Source organism: Ambystoma mexicanum, chromosome 6q (genome assembly GCF_040938575.1).
Source record: "Ambystoma mexicanum isolate Mex_15411 chromosome 6q, UKY_AmexF1_1, whole genome shotgun sequence".
NCBI classification, from domain to species: domain Eukaryota; kingdom Metazoa; phylum Chordata; class Amphibia; order Caudata; family Ambystomatidae; genus Ambystoma; species Ambystoma mexicanum.
The window spans coordinates 976,665,932-976,693,009 of record NC_090937.1 but is presented as its reverse complement, the minus strand read 5'-3'; the positions used below and the strand labels follow the sequence as shown (position 1 = coordinate 976,693,009).

Here is a 27,078-nt window from a genome sequence, read left to right as displayed (position 1 = left end):
CTCGAAACTGACAATGTGAGTCGCCAACAACTAACCTCAGGTATTTTCTGTGCTTGAGTTGGATTGGCACATGAAATTAGCATCCTGAACGTCCAATGACACCAACCAATCCTGAAGTTGAAGGGCCTGAAGGATCTTACGAAGGGTAACCATCTTGAACTTGTCCTTCCTGAGGAGCATGTTCAATCCTCTTAAGTCCAAGATGGATCTCAGTCCCCCATCCTTTTTGGGGATCAGAAAATATGGGGAGTACCATATCCCTTGTTCCTTTCCGCTACAGGTACTGGTTCTATAGCACCTTTCTATAGCAGGGTTAAAACTTCATGCTATAGGAGCGGGTCTGGAAGCTTCAAAGAGTCTCCGTGGTGGATTGCTTTGAGGTTGCGTTAGAAAAAGAAGGCAGTAACCTTGGCCTATTATTTCTAGAGTCCAAACATCTGAAGTAATGGCTCTCCATTCTTGCAGATGCTATGACAGCCTGCCTTCTACAGGTGTCTTGTGATGCAAGTCCTCAAATTGGATTTGTGGCGGTTGCTGCAGCTGCTGATGGCAAAGAGGCTGCAGCTGTGGCTGGCTTAGGAAATTTACCTCGTCCACCACGAGTGGTTTTTCTCTGGCCTCTTTGACTGGCCATTCCTCTCGCCTTTCCACCTGAGGAGTAATAACGATAGGATCGCCCCCTCCAAGATTTTCCTGATGTACGAAAAGGCTAAGGTTGCCTAATAGCAGCTCCTAAAGATTTGGCTGCTGCTTTTGAGGTCTGCAACCTCTCAAGGCTCTCGGCAGGCTAGTTGCCGAAAAGGTGAGACCCGTCAAAAGACATGTTCAAAAGACGGTTTTGCACGTCTGGTGCAAAATCCGACTTTCGCAACCACACAAATCTGCATATGACTGTGCTAGTAGCCATGGACCAGCTCACGATATCCGCAGTATTCAATCCAGACTGAAGGGATTCTTGCATAGCTTCCTTTCCATCTCTAACGATGGCTAGGAATCCTTCCCTTTCTTCCCCTTCTGGTATGTGCTCCGCTGCCATTGCAATGCACTCCCACAGAGTGTACGAAAATTTTGCCAAAGCACATGTGGAGGTGGCCGATTTTAATGCCATACTCCCGGATGAAAATACCTTGCGTGCCCAACCCGCCACACGCTTGTCCCTAACCGGAGGGATGGAAGGGTACGCCACCTTATTAGAAGCTGTGGCTGCCTGGACCACCAGACTCTCAGGAGTAGGGTGTTTGGACAGATAGCCGGGGTTGCTACTGGAAGGGCGGTATTTAGAAGTGAGGGACTTATTCACAGGAGGAATTGAATCTGGGGTCTCCCAATTTTTGGCCACCCTATTTTGTAAGGCTACATGGAAGGGTAAAATCGGATCTTCGGTGGGCCCATGATCCAATATATCAGTCAGGTCATCCTGGATGAACTGAGTTGGTGGCTTAGCCCATCCTAAATAATCCACCACCTTTGTCATCAGTTGTCTGTATGAGGGACTGGCATGTTCCCCTGGTTCTGTCCTGCCAAAATCTGTTTCAGGTGATGTGTCAATTCCACTTGCGTTATGCAAGGTTTCCACCAAATCCCTCATTCTGCTTTCCTCAGAAATCGGACATTCTGGGACATTAGGGGTGCCATAATCTAGGACAAAAGGAACATCCTCCTCCTCCAACCTTTCTTGTTCTTCAAGAATTGAAGTCAAGGATTTAAAATATTCCTTCCTTAGTAGAGGTTTAGACATTTTTTCTGGAGGAGCTGATACAGTGGAGGTTGAAGGTTTTATAGTCTTTACAGCTTTTTCTTTTGCTGTTTTGTCAGTTTCTGGCTGAACTGGAGCCTTTGAAACCTTCGGGCTGAAGGCACAGAAGGCTTCGGGGTCGACGTCGACAAAGACGTCGATGGCGCCAACGAGATAGCAGTCGTCGACGGAGCTGGCTTCATGGGCGTCGAGACGCTCTTCGAAGGCTCATCCTTTGCGGTGTGTCGTGTTCCGGACAGCCTCAATGTCCTTGAGCGGTCGACTCGACTCGATCGATCTTTATCACTCAGGGTCCTGGAAGGTTCCTGATCCTTCCTCCTTCGATCACCAGGGCTTGAGGGTGCGCGAGTGTTAGAACGGTAACGCTCTCGGCCAGCTTCCGAGGAAGGCGCGGACCGAGGCTTAGCCTTTTCAAAAACCTCCATCATTTTGACTCTAAATGCTACCCATTCTTCGGAGGAAGAATGTTTTGTGGGGTATTTCATTTTCTTGGGGGATTCGTCCGAAGACGAGGTGGAAGGGGACCGTGGCGTCTCTTTTTGGACTTTTTCATCGAAGACAAAGAGTGGTATGAACCACTTCAGGAACTAGACCTCCGTTTTCACCTTTCGCATTGAGGAGATTTCTCCTCATGGGATCTCGACTCGTTGCTTGAGGCTTTTTGGTCGGGTTTTCGACCTAGCTGTAGTTTTCCCTTCCTTTCTCGCAAGGCCTTGCCCATCATTGCTTGACACTTCGTACAGGCCTCCATATCGTGGTTTTCGCCGAGGCAACACGGACATTCTCGGTGCGGATCCGTGATCGACATTTTGGAACCGCAGGTTTTACATTTCTTGAACCCCGAACACGGGGTAGTCGGCGTCGATGATGAGGACCACTCGAATATCTTCTTGCACAATAACTGTGTCACAGAACTATCGAGGCGCGCCGAGTCTCCGAAGCAACACGTACTGCGGAAAAACGGAACTGAGGCCAACGGGCGCCACGCGTGCTGCTTGTATACCAGATGAAGTCACCCTCGACAAAGGCCTTCGAGGGACTTCGACTCGACGACATTGACGCATGGCGCCCTCTGCTGAGTAAAATTTTCCGAAGCAGCTAAAGCTGGACGAATATATCTAAGATGAGAAATACGTTGGAGGACACAATCCATTCAAAATTATCCTTTGGCTCTACATTTCAAAGATTCAAATGGTAGCAATGTTGCTTTAATGTCTTTTGGGGCCTTAGCACATAATAATGAACATAAAATAAATGGCAATAGAGAACAGAAACGGTGTCATTTGGAATCCAGATTAATAATACAAATGGGAACTATGAAATGCAATGGCCACAATGGTGATGAAGAACTTCATGTCTTTTTCAATTAATATGCTATTTATCAATTTTGTATCTGTTAAACTGTGGTGGTTTCTGACTGTTGTGGAATTTGCTAAATGATAGATGCTCGTTTCTTCTGATCTATATCTTTTTGCAAATGCAGGAAAATGATACATGGTTGCACCCATTTGGGCTGAACATGTTGAGGAATTATTTTTCAATATTTTATTGTTTTATTGGACTATTTGTATGTACTCCAGTTTGTACTATATTTAATTACACCCACCCCACTGCTAGCCCTATTCAGTTTTCTGTCTATGAACCTGTCACGAATGTGCACATCATTTAGGTCTGTAACTAATGGTTATATTTCTGCACTTGCACTCCAAATTTGAGGCTTTGAAATGTTTGAGTATGCAGCCTCATGTTGAACTATTTTTATGTGATAATCCTATGCATTTTATGTAGCAGTGATTTTTAGCTTGTGCTTTATTCAGCACAAGTATTATACTCCAACTCCATTTGTAAATGGCACTGACATTATTAAGTTCTGTGTAACTCGTGGTCATTGGACACGTGATCCTTAGCAAAAAGGAAGTGAGGTTGCATTAGTTTAAGAAATTGATCTTTATGTTTGTATGGGTAACATTGCCTGACAAAGTACTGTTTTGGATGGAGCACGTGGTGTTTGAATACTGTTTCACAGCAGAGTTTTTCTTTGACCATGACAGCAATTTAATCCAGTTCATGCTTGCTGGTGATATTGACTAAAGTAACATTCTAGCGCTTTTACAGATCATGGGCCTGGATCTTTTTGAAGCTGGCTATGGTGCATTTTATTGTATGGCACTTTCAAGTGCAATCATCCTGTGGTTGGTCAGGGCAGTCAACGATTCGCTTTCATCAGGGGTTATCCCTTGTAATCCCCCTTCTTAAAAAAAACATCTTTGGATTCGCTGATCCTTTCTAACTTTCACCCCATTTCCCTGCTCCCATTTTCTATGAAACTATTTGAGTCTCTGGTTTCTCCTCTTCTAGGCTCTTTTCTTGAACTATCCTCCTTCTTTGACCCCTTTCAATAGGGTTTTTGACTGGGCCGAGGTACTGAATCTGTCTTTGGTGTCAGTGGTTGATGATTTGATGTAGTTAGTGGACCAGGGAGGAGTGCCCTTATTTTATTAGATCTTTCGGCGGCATTTGACACCATGGACCACCCCCACCTTGGTCTCCCGTCTCTCTTGCGCTGGCCTGTCTGGTCAGATTTTGACTTGGTATGCTTCTTTTATGGCAGGACGCTCACAACCAGTTTCTCTACCATTTTTTCAGTCCCAACCTGTACCTCTTATGTGGAGTCCCTCAGGCCTCCTCATTGTATCCCACTATGTTAAACATTTAAATCCAGCCGTTTCTTGGCATCATCCACGCGCATGGCTTCCTGTGCTACTCCTACGACACACAGATTAATCTAAGGCTCGATCTATTATAGCCTGTTACAGCTGTTCGGCTGAGGAGTTGCCAAGAGGCTGTGGGTGGATGGATGGCCTGGAACTGGCTCAAGTTGAAAGGGGAGAAGATAGAGGTGCTGGTGGTTGGTACTGCTAATCCTTCTCTGTTCTGGACCCTGCAGTTCTGACCCGCTAGTTTGGGCCCTTTTCCCAAACCTGTTTCATTGGTCAAAGACCTAGGCATCAAGATTATGTCCTCATTAGCCATGTCGGATCAGGTGTCAGCCACTTGTCAAAGGGTCATTTCAAGCTGCAGACAGTGCACAAGGCGTTGCCTTTTATTCCTGTTAAATTTCAGGCCCCTGTAGTCTCCTCTCTGGTAATCAGTGGAAATTATTATTGTGATTTACTTTATTTGGCTACACCGCACTATTTGCTCCACCGTCTCCAGCTGCTGCAAAACATAGCTGCTATAACGGTTCTTTACCCACTGCATGGTGCCCATATGACTCCCATTCTTTGGCAGCTCCATTGGCTCCCAGTTCAGCAACCTGTGAGGTGTAAGTCTCTGTGCTTGGTACACAGAGCCTTTTACAAAAAAAGGGGCAGAATATCTTCAGGTGAAGTTTTGCCCTTATGTTCCCCTGAGAGCACTGCGCTCCCAGTCTTTTTTTTTACTATCTCAGTCCCTATGTGTAGGTTTGCTCGGGTTGGAGGCTGTGCTTTTTCGGTGGCTGCGGCACAGGCTTGGAATTCTCTTCCCTTTTACCTGCGTGTTATTAAAGTCTATTTCTCCATTCGGCAGGCCTTGAAAACGTTTCTTTTTTAGTTTCTTGTGGGTACACAGCCAGTGCATACATTACTTAGGGTATAGCACCATGATGCCTTTGGGAGACCAATGCACAACACCAAGAAAGTTATGGCGGGTTGAAAAAGTTTTGAAAAAAACCTTTCACCTGAAATGTGTATAGTATGAAAGTCCATTTTAGCCAAGTCACACATTCTACAATGCCACCTAGTAGCCATCGCTGGAAGTTCAGCTCTAGTTTTGAGCCACCACGGCAAGGCATTGTGGGTATGTAAATTAGTTCAAATGCAAACCTTTTTCTCCAGGAAATTGTCTTTGTCTAAGAGGGCAGTACTACTTTATAAATAGATTAATAACCCAAGACAGACATATGCAAGGCTGCCAGGACAACTACATACCTGGTTTCCCTTGTATCAGTGCTGTATAGTCCCGACAGCCTTGTGGTTGGAGCATTTGGCCATGTTTTCACAACACCAAGGAACTTATGGTGGGTTTAGAAAGGTTTGAAAAAAAAACCTTTCGCCTGAAATGTGAAAGTAGGAACGTCCATTTGAGCCAAGTCACACATTCCACAACGCCAACTAGTAGCCAACGCTGGAAGTTCACCTCCAGTTCTGAGCCACAACAGCAAGGCATTGTGGGTTTTGAAATTAGCTCAAATGCAAACCTTTTTTTCTAGGAAATTGCCTTTGTCTAAAAGGGCAGTGCTACTTTATACATAGCTTAATCAACCCAAGACAGACATTTGCACGGCTGCCATAACAACTACATACCTATCTTCACCGTTATTAGGGATCATCAGTGCAGTATAGTCCTGACAGCCTTGTGGTTGGAGCATTTGGCCATGTTTTCACAACACCAAGGGATATATGGGATACATTACTCATCGTAATCGTATTTCTGATGCTTGTATCTGCTTAGATTCACATGCTGTGCATAGGCCGACATCTAGTGGAAGCTGCGGAGTATTACAGTTTGTTTTTCGAAACTCGAAAATGGGCGTTGACATAGGGCGTGCCAGTAATACTATCCCTAGTGTGACGTCCACTGTACCCAAGATCCCTCACGCATCTAGGATCCTCAGATTGTATTTTTTCTGACATGAGGTAGCATGAGGAGTAGCGTGAGTACAGATAATCCAAGCAGATAGACAGAAAGGTAAGACTACAAGCAATCATGCGCCTTCTCTCAGAGGGGAGGAAGGGTGGGTCGCATGTGAATCTAAGCAGATACAAGCATCAGAAATACGATTACGGTGAGTAATGTATCCCTTCTGAGGCTTGTGGAATCTGCTTAGATCACATGCTGTGCATAGATTAGCGAGCAGTACCAGAAGAAGGAGGTTGGATGTGAGAAGGGTCATGAGCAAATAAGTGTCTTAGAACCGCTTGTCCCACTTGTGTATCTGCCTTGGAATGAGTGTCAATGCAGTAATGCTGAGTAAAAGTGTGAATAGAGCTCCAAGTAGCTGCTTTGCAAATAGTGTCAAAGGGAACATTTGCAATGAAAGCCAGAGTGGCCCCAATGCCTCTAGTAGAGTGGCCTCTTGGCGTAAAAGGCAGAGTCTTTTCAGAGAGTGAGTAACACAGCTGGATACAGTTAATAATCCACTTTGAGATGGCACCTTTAGAGACGCAATCCCCCTCTCTGCCTGTAGCTATGGAGACAAACAGTTGATCTGTTTTCCTTAGTGGTCTTGTTTTATTTACATAGTAGAGGACCGCCCTACGCACATCTAGGGTATGTAGTTTCACCTCAGCAGAGCTTTGCGGGTTCTGGAAGAAAGCCGGAAGCTCTATGGACTGGTTTACATGGAATTTAGATATAAATTTAGGTGAGAACCTAGGGTGTGTGCGTAAAACCAGTTTGTCTTTATGGATAGTAAAGAAGGGATCCTGCACTGACAGAGCCTGAATTTCACTGACCCTTCTTATAGAAGTAATAGCTACTAAGAAGGCCGTTTTATAAGTCAGGTGTTTGAGACTGCTTTTATGCATGGGTTCGAAAGGGGGGCCCATGAGCTTGGCTAGCACCACATTAAGGTCCCACCCTGCTGGTGGGTTTGAAATAGGAGGGTGAAGTCTCTTTACTCCTTCCATGAAGGCTTTAACTACTGGTACTTTCCACCACGACACCTTGCTATGGGAAGTGGTGTAAGCCGAGAGGGCTGCCAGGTGTACTTTCAGTGAGTTAAAAACCAATCCTGCATCTAGCAGGTGGAGCATGTATGTAACAATGTTGGAAGGAGTGCAATCAACCGGGTTGATTTGTCTACTCTGGCACCAGATAACGAACCTCTTCCACTTGTCAAAGTAATAGTGCCTTGTGTTTGGTTTCCTAGATTCCTTTAGGATGTCCATACACCTCTGTGGCAAATTGAGATGTCCAAACTCTATGACCTCAGGAGCCATGCTGCCAGGTTCATTGAGTTGGGTTGCTGGTGCACTGTTTGACCTTGGTGCTGGGACAGTAGGTTGTACCAGGCTGGAAGTTTGATGGGCTCGCACACCGCCATCCTGCGTAGGTGTGGGAACCATGGTTGTCTTGCCCACATGGGAGCAACTAGGACGAGCGTCATCGATTCCTTGTTCATCTTGTTCACCACTTTCCTGATGAGAGGAGTTGGTGGAAAAGCGTACGCAAACATCCCTGACCAGTTTATCCACAGGGCGTTCCCCTGGGAGTCTGGTTGGGGGAACCTGGATGCAAATCCTGGGCATTGTTTGTTTTCGCTTGTGGCGAATAAGTCTATAGTGGGGAAACCCCACTGAGAGAAGAGATCTTCTACGACCTCTCTGTGAAGAACCCATTTGTGTTCCTCTGGGAGGGAGTCTCTGCTCAGAGCATCCGCTAGAAAATTGAGCTCCCCTGGAACATGTTGCGATGACAGGAAGATGTTCCGTCTGAGTGCACATATCCAGATTTTCTGGGCAAGCTTGGACAGATTTGGCGAGCGAGTCCCTCCTTGCTTGTTCAGGTAGAACATGGCTGTAGTGTTGTCCGTCCGGATTTGCACCGACAGGTTTAGTAGATGGGGCTCGAACGCCTGAAGCGCTCTGAATACTGCTCTGCCAGAAGCTCTAGCAGGTTGATGTGGTTCTTGGCCACTGAGTGAGACCAGAGACCCTGTGCTGTGTGGTGGAGATGGTGAGCTCCACACCCCATCAGACATGCATCTGTAGTGACTACTGCCTGTACTTCGGGATCGTAAAAGGGTTTCCCCTTTGCAAGATTCTCTCTTGTCCACCAGTGGAGGCTTTGTACCAGTGTTGGCGAAACGACCACTAGATCGTCCCACTGACCACTTGCCTGAGACCACTGTTTCGCCAACCATTCCTGCATGGGACGCATGCGCGCGGGGGGGACCAGGTAAATGCATGGCGCCATCATGCCCAGTAACCGCATTGCTTTGCGTACCGTTATTTGTTGACCGGACTGATAATGCGGAATTTGCAGTAGTATATTCCGAATTCTTTCTTCTGAAGGAAAGGTCAACCCCTCCTAGGTATCCAGGTTTGCTCCTAGGAATTGTTTTGAGGTGCTTGGCACTAGGCTTGACTTCTTCTCGTTGATTGAGAAGCCTAATTCGTGGAGGAGGTCGATAGTCCTTTAAATGTTTGTCCTGCAAATTCCTGGGGTTTCCCCCGTTTTGAGCCAGTCGTCCAGATAAGGGTACACTGGGATTGCCTCCCTGCGTAGGTGTGCAGCTGCCACCGCCAGTACCTTGGTGAATACCCTTGGTGCTGAAGCTATCCCGAAGGGCAGTACCTTGAATTGGTAGTGGCGACTGTCCACCTTGAAGCGCAAGTACTTTCTGTGCGCTGGGAACATGGAAATATGAAAATAAGCATCTTTCATATCCAAGGTTGCCATGTAATCCCCCTTTTTTAGGAGGGGGATTACCTCTTGTAGCGTGGTCATGCGAAATTTCTGGGGCTTGACATACTTGTTGGCAGGCCGTAAGTCCAATACTGGGCGCATTGTCAAGTCTTTCTTTGGCACAAGGAAGTAAGTTGAATAAATACCCTTGTTTACCTGGTGTCCCGGGACGAGTTCTATCGCGTCCTTTTGTAGAAGAATGGCGATCTCCTCGAGGAGAATCTTCTGATGTTCTAGGGAGTGTACTTTTTGTCGTGGAGGATGGTTCCGGGGATGCTGCAGTAGTTCTATACAGTACCCTGTGGATACTGTTGACAGCACCCATTTGTCTGATGTGATCCCTTCCCAAGCCTGGGTGAAGTTTGAAATGCGTCCCCCTACTGGGGTTGCGTGAGAAGGGACCCTGAACTGAGCGTCACTGCTTTGGTGGAGGCGTGCCGCCTCCCTTGCTGGGGCTGCCTCTGCCTTTACCACGACCTCTCCTATTACCTCTGCCGTAACCCTGAGTAGACTGTTGGTTGTTGTTCCACTATGTACCCTGCCCCTGGGAATAGTTAGATCCTCTCTGGGAATTTTGGGCGCGTGGGCGACGAAAATTACTATTCCCTCTCTGGTTGGGGGGGTTTATTGGTTAGCTGGCCAAGGGATTTGAGTGTCTCGTATTCGTCCTTGGCATTTTTCAGTGCGTCCTCGACCGCCTTCCCAAACAACAGATCGGCTTCCACCGGTTTGTCTAACAATGATGCCTGAGTTTCTGTCTTAAAACCAGACTGCCGTAACAACGCATGTCTCTTGATAACAGTACCTTCTGCTATCAATCAGCCTGCGTTGTCCGCGGCGTCGAAGGTTGCTTTCAAAATGCAACCAGACACGGCTCTACCCTCTGCGGAAATCCGAGCTAATTGGCCCTTTAACGGTTCAGGAGCAGAGGCAATGAGAGCCACGACTTCTTCCCAATGATGGCAGTTGTAGCTGGCCAACAAGGTGGTGGAGTTAGCAATCCTTGCTTGATAGGCGGACGTTGAAGCTACCTTCCTGCCGAAACCGTATAGTTTTTTGCTCTCCTTGTCGGGAGGAGCTTCTGACGAAGACAAGGGTGTTCCAGCCCTCTTACGGGCGTTGGTAACAACTAGGGAGTTTGGCTTCAGATGTCCTCTTATATAGAGAGGGTCAGACTGAGCTGCCCTGAAAAGTTTTTCAACCCTGGGATTGACTGCTCTGGTGAGGTTTGGGTTCACCAGGGACGGATCTATTCTCCGCTGAATGGATTGAAGGATAGGGATGGTCTGGGCAACCGGCCTCCTTTCTCCCACTAACTCTTCTGCGAAGTCCCTTTCCTCCTGTACACCGTGGGTGTCAATGTGAAAATGTTCTGCTGCGCGAGCGAGAACCTCATTTAGGAGGGGCTGGTTATCGACCGGGGAGTCGGTAACCGGGGCTTCGTTCTCTACCGGGGAATCTATTCTGTATGTTTCCGGGTCATCCTCTTCTTCTTCCTGGTCCTCATCATCCCCATAGTATCCCGTCCCGGTTTGCTCTTCTATCATATCAAACTCTTGGTCTCCAGCAAAGGAAGCCTCTCCTTGATACCGAGAGTATGGTGTTGCATAAGGTTGTACCTCGAAGGGTTCAGCCCTCATCGGGGTTTCAAACCGGGCCTTCTTACTCGGGGGGATAGGATCAGTAGAGCCTGAGGGTGTGGCCCCTTGTGGATCATACGAGAGGAAATGTTCAGGATTTTTATCATAAAAATCAGCCAAGGAAGACATTCTTGACATGACCCTATCTATGTCTTCACTGGACCATTTTTTGGAACTGGGAATGACTTTCTCAGCAAGTCTATGGGATTTATCCTGAGTAGCCTTGCTGGTTGTGGACCTATCAGCAGACCTGGACTTGTCTGTCTGTTTAGGGGGGTTGGATTGTCTCACAGGTGTGGAAGAATGTACAGGTAGTTTCTTCTGCTGTTTTCCCCCCTCCCCGTGCGTAGAAAAATGTTTTCCCTGTCCCTTAGTGGCTCCGGAGTTCTTCGACGCCTGGCATCGAGGATCGGGAGAGGTGTCCCTGTCCTTCGAGCGTGGGGCCTCGCTGGTTTTAATTGCGGGCTCTGCCTCCTGGAGCGCGGCCTGGGGGTGGAAGTCGTCTTCGTCTTCCGACGATCGAACTTCTGTTAGCCTAGGGAGCGAGGCACTCTTGGCAAGAGTGGATGATTGCCTGGCGTCATGCGGCGATCTCGATCGAGAGCGCCCAGAGGACACCGAGTCGGACCGTTCTGTCTGTGCCTCTTTCCGAGAACTCGACGTCGTTGAGTCTCGGTTGGACTTAGTGTGTTTAGTGTGTGTAGTATGTGAAGCGCTTGCGTCGCCGGGGGTCTTCCCCATAGCCGCCCTGCCGGACGACCTTCCGAGGTCGGGGACCTGCGCTCGGCTGTCTTTCGACGCCGTAATGCCCTCGCCGTCCAAAAGTACGGCGTCGCTGCCATCGCTGAAGGCGCCCTCCGCTGCCATGGCCGCCTGCCTGGCGTGGTGGGCCCAACGCTTCGTTGAACGGTCCTTAAGTGTCTTAGGTTTAAACCTACTACACGCTCTGCAGTTCGCTTCGGGGTGGTCCCTCGGCAAGCAGAGATTGCACGTGGCGTGCCCGTCGACCCAAGGGTATTTGTGGTTGCACTTGGGGCAGGATTGAAAAGGGGTACCCTCCATACGCACCTTGAGGCAGCGGGCTGTTAAGTGTAGGAAATATATAAGGTGTACCTATATACCAAGAGTGTAGAGTATGTACCACCCCCCACTCTCCCTACTTGCAGGGCCGAGGCCAGCGGCCTACCAGGCCCGGGCCGAGGCCAGCGGCCTTCCGAGGCCCAAATCTGTTGTGCAGCAGCCGACGGTCGATTTCTTCTCCAGCCGGCGTCGAGTGTCGAAGTTCGACGTTGGGGTGGGGAAGGATGTCAATAGATTATTATTTTATAATTTTAGCAAAAGTATGGCTAAGGCCAGGGGACTCCGCAAGATGCTTCCGACCAGTATGGCGGAAAAAAACAATCTGAGGATCCTAGACACGTGAGGGATCTTGGGTACAGGGGACGTCACAGTAGGGATAGTATTACTGGCACGCCCTGTGTCGACGCCCATTTTAGAGTTTTGAAAAACAAACTGTAATACTCCGCAGCTTCCACTAGATGTCGGCGTACCTAGAACACACTGAAATTTATGACGATAACATTCATTCCCCCATCTTTAGCCAAGGCGGAAAAATCATTTTGTACCTACCAAAAAGGTTTTTTAGACAGGATTGTTGATGGGGCAGAGGCTAAGTGGGTCTTTGTTGAGGAAGACCAAGAGTGGCGAGATTAACTCAAGGAGTGTGATCTTTTCCTGTGCTTCCTCCTTTTCTTGGTCTTTATACCTTTGAGTTCAGAAGGGCCCAAATCCTCCAGTTCCATTTTTCTACCTCACAGGCATGCTTTGCTGGGGTAGCATCTAGGGATTTAGAGGGAGAACGAGATCTGCCCTTATGGAGGGCAGCAAAGAGATTTGCAGCCTTTTCCCAGAGGAACTTGGCGTGCATGGTTTGACAGGAGCCACAAAAATATCTTTGCTACATAAACCTTACAAGATTTAAAGCCAGAGATCTTGCCCGATACAGGCATGGCATAGTAGGTGAGGGGCACATCATCTCCTTAACATAGCGAGTGTGACATCACCGAAGATGCCAAGTAGTGGAGGATCCAGACGACGTTCGGTACAGAGCCGCAACTCGCCCCCACCTGGATTAAAACGTCGAAGAAGAGCTGGCGCTGGATGAAAGATCTAAAATGAGGAATCTGTGGAAGGATGCAATTCAAAAGATTACATATTTAGAGATAAATTCAGAACATGACTGGAAATATAACACCATGCACAAGAGTCCCACAGTGTACCTCCAGTGTTTTTACTACTATTATGGCTGCAATTTTGTTGAAATTCTAAGGAATTAGTAGTCCCCACTAAAGGTATATGTAGTGACTAAAACATATGGTACTTTACACAATTCTGGAGGCATTTTATTTTGAGCCAAATCACCTCAACATATTGCTTTTCATTTAAAATAAACAATATATCCATAAGGAACTTTGGGAAGTCTTTTACATAGTTATTTTGTCACTTACCTTTTCCATGAAATTACGTAGCGTCCAGTAGCTACCCCAGAGGGACCATTTGCTACAGTAGGACACCGAAGACAGAAACACTCACTGGCACTTTCTGCTGTCTGTAAAACAACTGAAAATAATATACCTTTAAAACAAGACAACTCTACATAACAGCTTGTATATCAATTGCTAGTACAATATATCATCCAAAGAAACAATTCTTTAACAGCAACACATTTGCTAATCTAATTTAAAATGAAAGATCCTATAGACTGCAAAAGCACTAACATACATCTGCACAGAGAACTAAGATCTTTATTTATTTATTTATTTATTTATTGATTCAGGGCATTTACGGCACATGGACTTTGCTTTGAGAAGCAGGAAAGTGCTGTAGACCAGAGGTTAACAGGATTACATGTTAGAGTGCAGAGTTACAGTTGGGCTATGTTACATTACAGTTAAGCAACAGGAGCTCTAATTCAGGGTGTGGTGGGGTTGGTATAGGCAGTGTTAAGAAGAAGATGCTTCCCAAAGAAGAGGGCCACTACTGGCTGCTCCTTCCTAAATTGCATGAGTGTGGTGGCAAGTCAAATGTTGGCGGGTATGATCTTCTACTGTAGAACAAATAATACTTGATGGATTAGACTTTACTCCCACAGATTACTCAGCTTCGATATCTTCTTCAAGCACCAGCTGTGCTCACAACATTTTCATGCACAAAGGGGTGCAAGTAGGGCTCCGCTCGGCACCCAGGTCGCCAGCCCTAATGTCAAGGGCAGCATATATGGAAACCAATGGATTGCTTCTTCCCAAAGAGTCCTCATCTTGGATATACTCCCATAATAGGACATAAACTTGAACACGGAAGGAGGGCAACATACCACCACCTACACCTGAGAACTATGGAGGAATGCACAGCCAAGTCTAGCATCTTGACCAGACAAGGAATCCAGGCAGTAATGCTTGGAAAACCTGTGCAAAGAAGCCTACATAGCCGCCTGACATATCTAACCCAGGGACATTCCTCTGCAAAGGAAAGTCCACCACCAACCAAGCCTGTGGTCCCGGGCAGACCCGGGACCTTCAGACACTTCGCACCCTGCCGGTTCATAGCACACTGAAATACAAGGATGATCTATCTGGATAGCGTTTGCTTGGTAACAAGCTTTGCTCACATAGGCACCAGTGCAACCCACAAAGAGCTGGACATCTTTCCTCATGTCCCTCGTCTGAGAGACATAATAGCAGCAAGCCTATTGTTGTCCAGGCAGTGAACGCGCTCCTTGAAGATGGATTTTTTGTGAAAGATGGAAATCGAGATGACCTAGGGAAGAAAGATCAGTCTCATGCTCAGAGTCACCACCTTATTGAAGAAAACAAGGGAAAGACGCGTAACAGATAGAACCTGGAGCTCAGTCACCGGAGTAGCAGAACTGATGACAGCCAGAAAATCATCTTCACGCTTAGCATTCTAAAAGAAAAAGGTGTAAAGGCTCAAAAGGATCTGCCAAACGAAATGTAAGAAAAAGATTCAAATAACATACAGGAGCAACAAACTGACATAGTAGAAACAGGTTAGATCGTGGGTCTGAAACCTGCAGCTCTCCAAATGTTTTGGACCTCGAATCCCATTAACCCCACGCATTTGACTATGCTGGCTTTTGTTGCTGTATTTGAAGTCCAAAACATCTGCTGAGCCAAAGTTACTGGACCTCTGGGTTACATAGTGCTAGCAAAAACAGTATGAACTGTCAGCTTCAGGTATGGCAGCTTGAGAGCTGAGCTCCTACATCACCTGTTATAACTATGGCTGAAGCTTTGATTCCTGAGCCCTACCAACCCGCAAAGAGGCCAAAAGTTGATGAAGTGATGAGCATTAATAAGGAAGAGAGGATGTCAAGATTTTGGAGATGCTGACCATAATGAATGCTGACATTGCTGAAATGAAATCTAAACTGTACAACTCAGAAGAAAAGTACCAGGAATTGTCCACTAGGATTGATGGATTGGACATGCAGACTAATGAAGTGGATGAAAGGGTTATTGTCACGGCCTCACTGCATTTCCGATGCACTATGCCTACAGTTTCATCTTGTCGGAATAAAACGGGTAATTTTTACCAGACTAGCATCTCCCTGTTTCTGCAACACTGGAGGTTGCCTTGGTGACGAAACATTCAGAGGCTGCGTTCTGTTTCCACGTGTTCCGCTGTCATAGAAACGGCATGACTATTCAATGACCTGACCAGCCCTGACGTTGCGCTCCACCCCTTCCATGTCCCATAAAAACTCAGCTCAGCGAAGGCTCCGGTGCTTCTGATTGAAGTTGCGATTCACAGTTGTCTGACCCTTGATCTGTTTCCCTTGCCACGGACTCCCTCTACGTAGAGTCCTGCTTTGATCTGGATTACTCGGTAACGACCTGGACTGCTTCTGTTACCTGCATCTGCCTATCGTTTGTACCTCTGTTGTCCGCCCGTTGACGAATACTTGCTAACTGAATACGGACTGCTCCGGCCTCTCCTTTGTGCTTTCATTGCCTGCACGCTGCCAACTCATTTTTGAACACAGACTGCTTATCAGATATCCCTCCTGCTTTCAACGGGAATGTTACATATACTGAATCTGAGATGCTCTGCAGACCATCCGAGTGTACCACCCCGGCCGTTAGAGCATCCTTCTGCCACCTGGGTCTTTTCAGGTCCCACTAAGACAGCTAACTCCCTTCCCTGGGTTTTTTGTTTTTGTTGCCTTTCGTTGGATTTATCTGGACATTCCCTCTGACTCCTCCTACTTTATCCCTCTTCACTTCACACCCCTGCTATAGGTAAGAGTCCCAATCCTCTTGATACATTCATTTCTGAATAAGTTTTAGTTTCTTACCATCTCTCATTTACTTCCGTCTATAGTGAAGCCCGTCTTAAAAGAAATTACCTATGCCATCCCAAGACCTTCAGTGACCCTGTGCCCAGAGACAGAAATCACTTACTCATTCGCTCTTTTGGCCTTAATCAAGTATTCAATACTAAGACCTGCCTTTTTTTCTTGCAGCTGGTGCACGCCTGATGGTGTTAGTCTTTTCTTCCTGCTCATTCAATTAATGAACCCCTCTGTTGTTCGCATTACTACTAATAGAGGGGTGCATTAATAGAAAGGTATCCGTCTTTAAGGAGACCTAGACCTCCTTGGCCTAGGTTTGATCATCCTGGGACTACTGCCACTGCTGAGCTCCACATCTTATACCACAGAACTCTGGAGGATCGCCCAACCAAAAGGAGTTCCTCACTGGGAATCCAATAACTAATGTCTGGTGAAAGTGTGCAGCGAGACTCAAGTAGCGACCTGTCAAATATCCAGAACAGAGACCCCCCCCCTCTCTGCATGGCAGAGGTGGCAGCCAGTCCGCTGGCAGAATGAGCTGAGGCACATAAATTCCCCCCAGATAATAGCATTCTGTACTGCATACAATGATCCACCTTGACAGGATCTGTTTGTCCAAAGCTCAGCCAGCACGGCACCAGCATAATCCATAAAAAGTGGTCTTTCAAAAGTCCCTCTTCCGAGAGACGTAGTAGCTGAGGGCCTATACCAGGTTAAGCTGATGGCATCGTTCCTATGTCTTGGAAGGCTACAGTGGAGGCAAAAACACAGGAAGATGGATTTTTTGAGAAAGAGAAATTACCTACCCGTAATGTTATTTCTATGGATTCTTCTCCCGCAGATTCCTCACGATAGATATCCATCTCCAGAAACTTCGGAATCTTTTCACCAGGGGGCGTAGTGGACCTCGACTCAGCTGTCGATCCATCTTCTCTCGCTCTCGATCATTGGTTCCGTACGCGACGTCAGGCGTTATATATATATATATATATCATGTGACTACGCCCCACAAATCAGTTCCTGTACATTTTACCCCTCGCGATTGAACGCTGCAGAAGAAAGAGGAGGCTAACCAGCCATTAAAACAGAAACAAGGGTACACCCCAACGGGGTGACCCCACAACAATGTGTGAAGAAAAACCTTTTCTTAAAAAAACAATTAAAAACAGAAACAGTCATCCCTTAGCCATCACAAGATGCCTCCTGCCGTGGACAAAAGCGACATCCCACAGAACTTTCTGAGCGGGGATGGATGTGAGGGTTGATGAGGAATCTGCGGGAGAAGAATCCATAGAAAGAACATTACAGTAAGATCATTTCTTTCAATGGATTGCTTTTCTCCTGCAGATTCCTCATATGACAGACTCCCCAAGTAGTTAGGATAACAAGGAGGGCAGAAAGATTTAAACAAGCATGATTCTGCAGAACTGCCATACCGAGCCTAGCATCAGCTCGTCATGCAACGTTCAAGGTATAGTGCATGATAAAGGTGTGTAAGGATGACCAATTGGCCGCCTGCTAAATATCCCTAACAGGGACCCCCTTTGTGGAGGGCCATAGAGGCTGAGACCCCTGTGGTCGAGTGAACCCCGATGTCTGCTGGAAGCTCCTTGCCTGCCGATTGGTAATACTCGGATATGCACAGGATGATCCACTGTGACAGGATTTGTTTAGTGACGGCAAGGCCTTTTGTAGGCAAGGAATGGGCTACAAGCAACTGGTCTGATTTCCTAAACTCAGACGTACGAGCGACATAGAAACTTTTACGCTGTCTTGGGATGAAGTCGTTGGAAACTTTCCTCCTCCTTCGAGGGATGCGGAGGAGGGTAAAAGACAGGTAAGTCAATAGACTGGGACAGATGAAATTCTGAAACCACCTTAGGAAGGAATCTGGGCCCGACTTTCTCCGTTCGGCAACCCTCCTGGCAGACGTGATTGCAACCAAAAAGGCTGTTTTAAGGGACAACAGCCACAAAGAACATGAATGCATAGGCTCAAAAAGAGCAGCCATCAAAAAGGCAGATTAACAAAGGGGGTTGGCGGAAACTTGTTGAGGAGGCCCTTCAGGAACTGGGCCATGACCAGAATGGTAAAAATGAACCTTGGTCTGGGGATCTCTTGAACACAGACAGGGCCGCCAAATACCCTTTCACTGTGGCAACCTGAAGGCCTGAAGAGGCCAGTGACAGAAGAAAACTCCATCACTGTGGTGGTGGGACAAGAGATAGGGTCAGTCTCGCGTTCCCTGCACCACTCCTTAAATCTTCTCCACCTGCACGCACAGAGATCTAGTAAAAGGTCTGTGTGCAGCCAGCAATACACCTCAAGTATCTCCTCAGAGAGTTTCCAGTCATCATACCTCATCCTCTCAAGAGCCACGCATGTAGGCTCAGGAAATCTCAACTGGGTGAGGAGATCCGGACGCCGAGGCAACTGGTGAGGCGGACAGATGGCCAAATCCAGAGATCGGAGTACCATGTTCTCCTCCCCCAATCAGGGCGATCAGGATCATGGATGCTCGAAATCTCTTCAACCTTCTGAGAACCCAAGGAATTACGGGAATCGGAGGGATGGCGTAATGGAGAGGGAAGGTCCAATTCACCAGAAACGCATCCCCTAGAGCACCATTTGCTGCAAAGTCCCTCAAGCAAAACTGACGCACTTCCTGTTGGATTCTGTGGTGGTACCCTAGAGAGTGAAGACATCCTCCAGGACTTCCAGGCACACTTCCACTCATGTGAGAGCGTGCTCTGCCAGCTCGGAACATCCGCCAAGGTATTCTCTGCCCCCGCCAGATGAGCTGCCGAGACCGAGATTTGGTTCTCTCTCAACCAGAACCACAGCTGAATTGCCTCTGTGGAGAGTGGGCAAGAGTGCACGCCACCCTGCTTGTTGAGGTAATGTTTCCCTCTGAGAGAAGGGGCAAAGGCCCTCAGGGCTAACCTGATGGGCCGCAACTCCAGCCTGTTGATATGCCACTTGGTTTCTGATGGCGATCAGAGGCCGCTCACCTGCAATTCCTCGCAGTGGGCGCCCCAACCCTTCAGTGATGCATTCTTGACCACTTGGGCCTGGGGCCAAGGTGGCCAAAAGGGTCCCCCCGCCAATAGATTTCTGCGCATGTTCCACCTGCCGAGTCTGCTGACTACCTGGCTGGACACCGAAAAGGTGATCCGTGAGTGCTCCCAGGTACTGAGACCACTGGTCTCTCAGGAGCCATTGGAGGGATTGCATACGCAGTCTGGCCTCTGGCACTAGAAAAATACAGGAGGTCATGAGACCCAATAGGCGGAGGAAGGAAGCCGCTGGAAGAATGGCATGGCTCTGAAACAACTGCACCATCTGGACGATGTTGCCGACTCTCTCCTCGGGAGGAAAAGCCTTCCCTACCCGGGTGTCTAGGACTGCTCCGATGAACTGGAGCCGCTGGACTGACGTTCGATGGGACTGCTTCAAGTTGAGGGAGAAGCCCAGCCTGTGCAGTAGTAAGCAGGGGTCTTCCAGATGAGACAAGACTTTCCCTGCCGACTTCCCTCGGATCAGCCAGTCATCCAGGAACAAAAGACATGGACCCCGGATCTCCTGAGGTGAGCCACAACTACTGCCATGAGCTTGGTGAAGACCCTTGGCGCGGAGGTCAATCCAAAGGGAAGCACTTTGAACTGATAGTGTTTGTTGCCAACGTGGAACCTTAGAAACATTCTGTGCTTTTGGTGCATCGAACATGGAAATAAGTGTCCTGTAGGGTCTATCGACACCAGGCAGTCCGGGAGTTGGAGAGCGTGGGAAATCTCTCTCAACGTCACCTTCCTGAATGTGTCCTTCCTCAGGAACATGTTCAAAGCTCTGAGGTCCAGGATGGGACAGAGACCCCCCTGACTTCCTGGGCACCAGGAAGTAACGGGAATACCAACCTGACCCTCTCTGATTGGGAGGTAAATCTTCCACAGCACCCTTTGACAACGGGGCTCTCAGTTCTTCCTGGAGCGCCTGTCCCGGTTGGATGAGAGGAGGTGGAGGTCTGTCTGGAGGCCTCTTTAGGAAAAGCAGACAATAACCCCACTGCATCAACTGCAGGGCTGAGGCATCGGAAGTTATTTTCTGCCACTGGGGCCAATGCCATACCAACTGTCCACCAACCAGTGCACCGTGGGAGGGGAAACTCAAAGCGGGCTAGAGGGCACAGGTGACCTTGTCACTGCTCCTGCTTGTTGGCCTCTAGAGGCCTTGCCTGACTTGCAGGAGTTGCACCTTCCTAACGGCTATACCCTCTGCCCCTGGAGGCGAAGCTGAAGGCATGTTTGGCCTGCTGCGCTGCTAGGCCCTAAGATTTAGCAGACAATTTTGACTCCTTGAATTTCTCCAAGGATTCGTCCGCTTTCTGCCCGAAAAGCATATCACCTTCAAAAGGCATGTCCAGCAACCTATTTTGGACATTTGGGGGAAGCCAGAAGTTTTAAGATAAGGTTGGCATGTCATCACAACTGCTGAACCCATTGCTCTGCCAACACAGTCTGCTATGTCCAGGCCCGTCTGCAACTGCCGTTTGGCTACCTCCTTCCCATCCTCCAGCAGATGTAAAAAGCTGTCCCGCATGGCACCCTCAGGGACGTACTCAGCAGCCTGTTCTATTGCTTTCCATAAGCCAAACGAATATTTGGCAAAAATACACGCCACGTTAGTGGCTTTGAGCACCATGCTAGCAGAAGTTAATACCTTCCTGGCCAAAGCGTCACATTTTTTCCCTTTTCTGTCTGTAGGCAGCTTAGAGGTGGATGCCGCGGGTCTGGTGGAAACAGTGGCAGACTGAATCACCAACCCTTCCGGGGGAAGGATGTTTGGCGAGGAAAGAAGAATCTCCTTTTGCCGGCCTATACTTCTCTGTGCAACTGGCATTCACACGGGGAATGGTGTAAGGGTGCTGCCATAAGGAGGCTAAAGGGTCTGCAATGGCTGGGTTGAAAGGCATATTGTTCTCGACTGCGGGACTCTCGTCCAAAATGTCAGTAAGATCATACCCCTGAAGTGGGGCAGTGGGCGCCTTCAACCCCAGGGTGTCAACTATCCTGTAAATCAGCTCCATGAACATCAACGTAATGTAAACCCTGAGCCAAAGCCAATAAATCAGCCTGGTTACCGAAATAGTTGACGCCGCCGGCTCCCGTGTAAACGGGGTCAACCGTGTCCTCAAGGTCATCATGTTCCCGACTCAGAAAATGGAGTGCATGGAATCGAAGAAACCCGACCTCAACAGTGGCACAAAGGAACCATCATCGCTGACTGTATGAGCCGAAGACTTGAGGATAGACTTCAAAGCTGAAGCTATCGATGCCGAGGGTATTTTCGGGGCCAAGAGACGCTCGGGCAACCCGAGACACATCGGGAGCCTTGCGGCGACTTATTCCTGACGGGAGTAACACCCAAAGACGCTTTCAACGCCAACAAAGTCACCGGAGTGGGTGGCTTAGGGTCAGGAGCACCGAGCCCCACTTTTGCTGCCAAAGCTTGCTGGTCAGAGGCCAGAGCCGCACCTAGAGCCGCCTGCGTCTTAAACATTTGTAACATAGAGGTCTTAAAACTCTCCCACTTCTCTCGAGTGGTCGGCCCTGCAGAGTGCTTACCTCGTTCCGATGAGAAGCTGGAATTGCATCAATGGCAGTGGTGCTGCTTCTTCCGCGAGGAAGACGAGGAATGGCTCCAGAAATTGGACCTTTTCTTGGTATTCTTACGATGTCGGCCTTTCCCCATGGCAGGGTTGAGCTCCTCCATCTCGGTCTCCGAGGCCCAGGGGAGTGACCGCGAGACTTGGTGACAGGTCAGTCCAAAGCCAGTTTCCTGGCCCTCTCACGCATGGATTTCAGCTTCATCTGTGTGCACAATGCGCAGGCCTCTGTGTCATGACCAACACCCAGACACCATAGACAGAGGTCATGGGGGTCGGTCATAGACATTTTGGCCTCGCAATTGCAGCATTGCTTGAATTCCAAAGCTCTGTGGGAAAAAGCATACAAAATATAATAAGAACGTTCAGTAAACTCGAATCGTGTTCCTGATGCAGCGTGCAAGCGCGTGGAAAAAAAGGAACTGATTTGTGGGTCGTAGTGACATGGTATATATATACACGAAGCCTGACGTCACATCAGGAACCGACGATCGAGAGCTGGACAAAATGGATCGCAGGCCGAGTTAAGGTCCACTACGTCCCCTGGCAAAAAGTTTCCGAGCAGCTAAGCTGGAGATGGATATCTATCATGATGAGGAATCTGCGGGAGAAAAGCAATCCATTGAAAGTGAGATTCCGAGACAACCTTCGGGAGGAAGGAAGGCATCACTTTCAACATCTCCTTGGTGAAAACCAAATTGGAAGATCACATTAAGGGTGAGAAGTCTATTAAAACAAGAGGTCAGGTGCTCAAACGGAGCACCCATAAGAAATATTGGCACCAAATTTAAGTCCCATGCCGGAACCACAAATTGGCATGTGGGAAACTGAATACACAATCCCCACAAAAACTCCATAACCGTGGGGATTGTGAAGAACAGGACCTGCTATGGGGACCTCTTAAAAACAAAGATAGCGGCTGGGAACGCCTACACAGTGCCAATCTACAATCTTGTCCTGGTCAAAGACAGCGAAATTTCAAGAGAGAGGACATGATATAGGGTTTAGATACCTTTCCTGGCACGAAGAAGACAGGTTACACCATCTTCAAGCATAAATTGACTCATGGTGGGCTTCTGAGCTGAGAGAAGCATGTCCAAGATATCATCCGACAAGTCCCATTCCTTGTATCTCAGCCTCTCCGAAGCCAAGCATGAAGTTTCAGGCTGCTGAGCTTCTAGTGGAAGACCTGGCCCTCTGACCGGGTGATCAAGATTTGCATAGCCCTGGCGCATTTGAAGTGTGAAGGAAGTGTGCCGGCTGTTGGGCTGTGGACCCTGTTTGTTGCTCCTGAAGTTTCCTACTCTCCTGTATTGAGACGCTGTAAGGAGGAGAGGAAGAGCTACTTACTCTACTTAGGCGAGATGCCGCCTGGACTCTACTGAACTACATCTCCCAAAGTAATTATCATATGAACTGTACTAACTCTAGCGACGGCATAGGTTTTGGGCGGAGTGTGGGTTGGGCTGTGGTGCTTTGAACTGCACATGGAGTGGGTTGGGACAGTGCAGGGAGTGGGTTGGTGTTACGTGCAGCATTGCTGATTGCAAGCGTGTGACTTAAGTTTGTTTTTTACGTTCTATTCTAGATCCTTAGTGTGCATTAGCCAAACCCCTTCTGCTCCCAGCATTCCCTACATAGTGTAGGTGTTATGCGCATTTGGCGCGTGCATTTGAAGTGTGGAGGAAGTGTGCCGGCTGTTGGGCTGGGTGGGAGGGGGTGAGCGGTCCTGGTTGCGGCTGAACCAAGGAGAAAGTTGAATTCTTAACAAGGTGAGCTTGTTATATCCAAGGGCGGCGATTTAAAAAAACGTGCCCTTGTAAAGCCCCCAAAAATATATTTTAAAAAAAAAATGGCGAGCGGACTAAGAAGTGGCCGCTTTAACGAGCCGCCGCCTAATGATAAAACTGATGTGAATTCAATGGTTTGCACTGGAAAAAGTAACTATCCAGCCATGAATGATTCCATGCTCTTGCATCTTAAAGAAGGAAAGTTGGCAGTACAAGACATTGGGGTGCCTGATGTAAATGGGATTACTGAGATATTGCAAATTGAAGGTAACGGTGAGTATGGGGTGGCTGCTAGGGCCCTGGTGTATGACACGGTGCAACGCTCACATGTGAGTGGCGGTGACAAGGAGTTACTGCACATTTTTACCCAGATTAGCCATGTTGAAGGTGCAGTGACTATAGATAATGAGTATATGCACTTACATGACATAGGTTTGATGAACTTAACTCAATGCACTAACAGATCATTTAACGATATTTCCAGAATAGGCTCGGACATGGTGGCGGAATTGGACAAGCGAGTCAGCCTATCAATAGGTATGTTGACACCGCTTGTCTTGCGCCCGCATTCCATGAATGAAAAACCATTCCTAACGAACACAGAGGTCCCATGGGTTATTAAGAATAGCAATGAACAACTATTACCACCCATAGCGACTCCCCGGAAGCAAGTCCATAAGATGTGTCATGTGAAAGAGGGAGAGGAACCAATAAATAAGGGGATCCCGAAAGTTAAAGTGTGCAATTTGAACATTGGTGATGATCTAAGTAATGAGAGCATATTACATAATGGTGCTATAAATGTGAACATATCCTCTCCTTCCTCACCTGAAACCCCCGCAACATTTCCCGTAATCATTTGTATACTTGATTTACTGGACAAAGGACACAATTACACCCATCATGAGATAAGGGTCATAAAGGCAGCAATGACGGACATACTAACCAGTACTAATCGATTAGAGGGCTTTATCACCGCAAGGGAGACTTGCTCAGCCAAATATGCAAATCAACCCAGTGAGCAATATAATCTGCCTGCGGGCGGCATTCCCAATCAGGGGGCAACAGTAGTAGATACTAGCACTCAATGTTCAGGAAGACTAGACCTTGATATAGGTAACCTATTTGCTGAGATTGGTGCGATGAAACTAGTGCTTGATGAGGTAAGGCAACATTTCTTAGGCACTCAAAATATATCATTACCCATAGATGGTCCTTAGGATTGTTTGTTGGCAGATAGCCCTTCTATATTAATAAAAGCTATGGAACAAATGAATGAAGAGGAGTCCTATAGTATGAACTCAGAAAATAAGGGCTCCTTTTTATTGAGACGCACAAGAGAATTACAGCTGGGTGCAGTCAAAAGAGCAAGGAAAAAACATAAAAATGAAAAAGAATTAGTGACTAAAACAAACACCCTGGCCAACGGCAATCCAAAGGAGCCCCTAAGCAAGCAAGTAAAGGTACCGAGCAATAAGCGGGAATCCAAGATACCCAGCAAAAATACCACAAATCCCCCTAACAATGAAGAGGATAATATTGATGTTGAACAACTGAGCGAAGAAAGCCAGGCTTTGCTGCAACCAACACTAACTGCCCACATAAGCAGTGAGGCAGTGTTGGGAAGCACCAACACATGTAAAGATAAAAAGTAAGGGAAGGGTGCAATGAAAAAATTGGAAAAAATCTCACAAGCTCCCCGATATTGGAAGTTGAAAGGAAACAGATGAGCATTGACACCTACTTTAGTCAAGAGGCAAAGCAGTGCCCAGGTAAAGAAATCTGCATGGGTGCAGTAGGTGCCCCGCCCAGGAGTACCTTGGCCCTGAATGTGGTAGAACTACAGGAAAATGTTGCGGAAAAGAATAAATGCAGCTCATATGCAAAAGTGTGCTCTGGTATTAAATGGAAACAATAGGAGTAGACCTATGGCGCGAAAAGGATTACATAATAGTGGCAGGATCGGGAAAATCCTGTGCCTTACCCTTATCGTCTGTCTGTCCTCCCCAGAGGAGTGGCCCTGGGTTGGATACTAGCGGGACTTTGACTGGGCAAATCCAGGGCTTGAATGGGGGGATTGCAGAAGAGACCCCAATTCTATCTATAGGGGGGATATGTACTGATGTGACAACACAAATGCACCACCATACCTTTAAACAAGTTGCAGCAGAATTGCACGAGAATCGGTCTCCACTAAGAACAAGCAGCAATGAAAACAAGATGCAAATGGGTCTTATGGAATCGCTCAAGCAAGCACTGCACACAGGACTTATTACCCGAGAAATACTGAGTAATGAGCTGAACTTACAAAAACAACATATCAGACTTGATGTAGGGCAATCAGAAGCTCGGACGGTATTATTGCAATCAGTGAATGACATTGGGTGCTCAAAGACCTTACCATTCAAGAATATTATGATTGACGAGAATAAAACGAACTCACAAAATTCTACTAGGAATGAGCAGGGACTGGCTATAGATCAGGTGAAGAATACCGAAAACCGGGGAGATGATCTTAATATAATTGGTCTGGAAGGTAATGCACAAATACTAGAGGCGGCAAGGATCAATAGGACATTTTTGCTGGATCTTATGGTTCAAATTCCTCAGTTTAGGATGTTGACAACGGAGGACTTTGTCAATATCTCCTTAGACAGGGTGAATAATTACAGAATGATTTGTGATGTATCCTCAGTCACTGTGTTGAAATACATTTGGTTATTTAGTTCTGAACTGCTTGAGCTAGGATTTAAGCTCCACACATTTAAAGACAAAACAGCAGCACAGGAATTTTTAGGGTTTGTGCTCCCTAGGAATAAGGAGATAACAGAGTCCACCAACCAAAGAGGTGGTGATAAGGCCAACGAAAAATGATGCATCGCACAATTGCTCACCTTGGCAGCAAATAAAAAAGAGCTTGCCTGGATTGAGCCAATATTGGAAACAATCTTTAACAATAAAACAACTAATGATGAACAATAGCAGGATGCGAACGATAACTTAGTGATTTATTCATGGAATTCATGTGGCTCTCGCAATATCTTTGAATGGTTGGCTTCCTTCCTACCCGATCAGATTCCCAACATAATATTCCTTCAAGAAACTATGAAAATGTAAGACTGATATTACAAGGATACTGCACATATTCTGCATTTGCATCCAAGGGGAATGAGGGGTGCCCTATGGGTGGGTTAGCAATTGCGATCAATAATTCTCTTAAATGTGACTCAAAATTAATTCACACATCAGATCATGTGATTGCTGTAGCAAATAAGGTGAATCCATGCAGTAATTGAGCATTCCTACTTGTTACTTTATACTGGAACCCCTTAAATACTGACATTGAGGATATTTTTGATGAGGTCGATTGCTGCTTTGAAAAAGCAGTGGTGCTTCATCTCAATTCT

At 47.3% G+C, this 27,078-nt stretch overlaps 1 protein-coding gene across 2 annotated transcripts in view; it reads right to left on the bottom strand.

Annotated features, from left to right (window-relative positions):
* Window positions 1-27,078, bottom strand: part of TRAPPC11 (trafficking protein particle complex subunit 11) — a 1,974,021-nt gene that overhangs the window by 336,210 nt on the left and 1,610,733 nt on the right. For both annotated transcript variants that reach the window (XM_069631477.1, XM_069631476.1), the window contains exon 26: window positions 13,356-13,467. In XM_069631477.1, coding sequence (XP_069487578.1) covers window positions 13,356-13,467 — 112 coding nt within the window. The remainder of the gene's footprint in view (window positions 1-13,355; window positions 13,468-27,078) is intronic.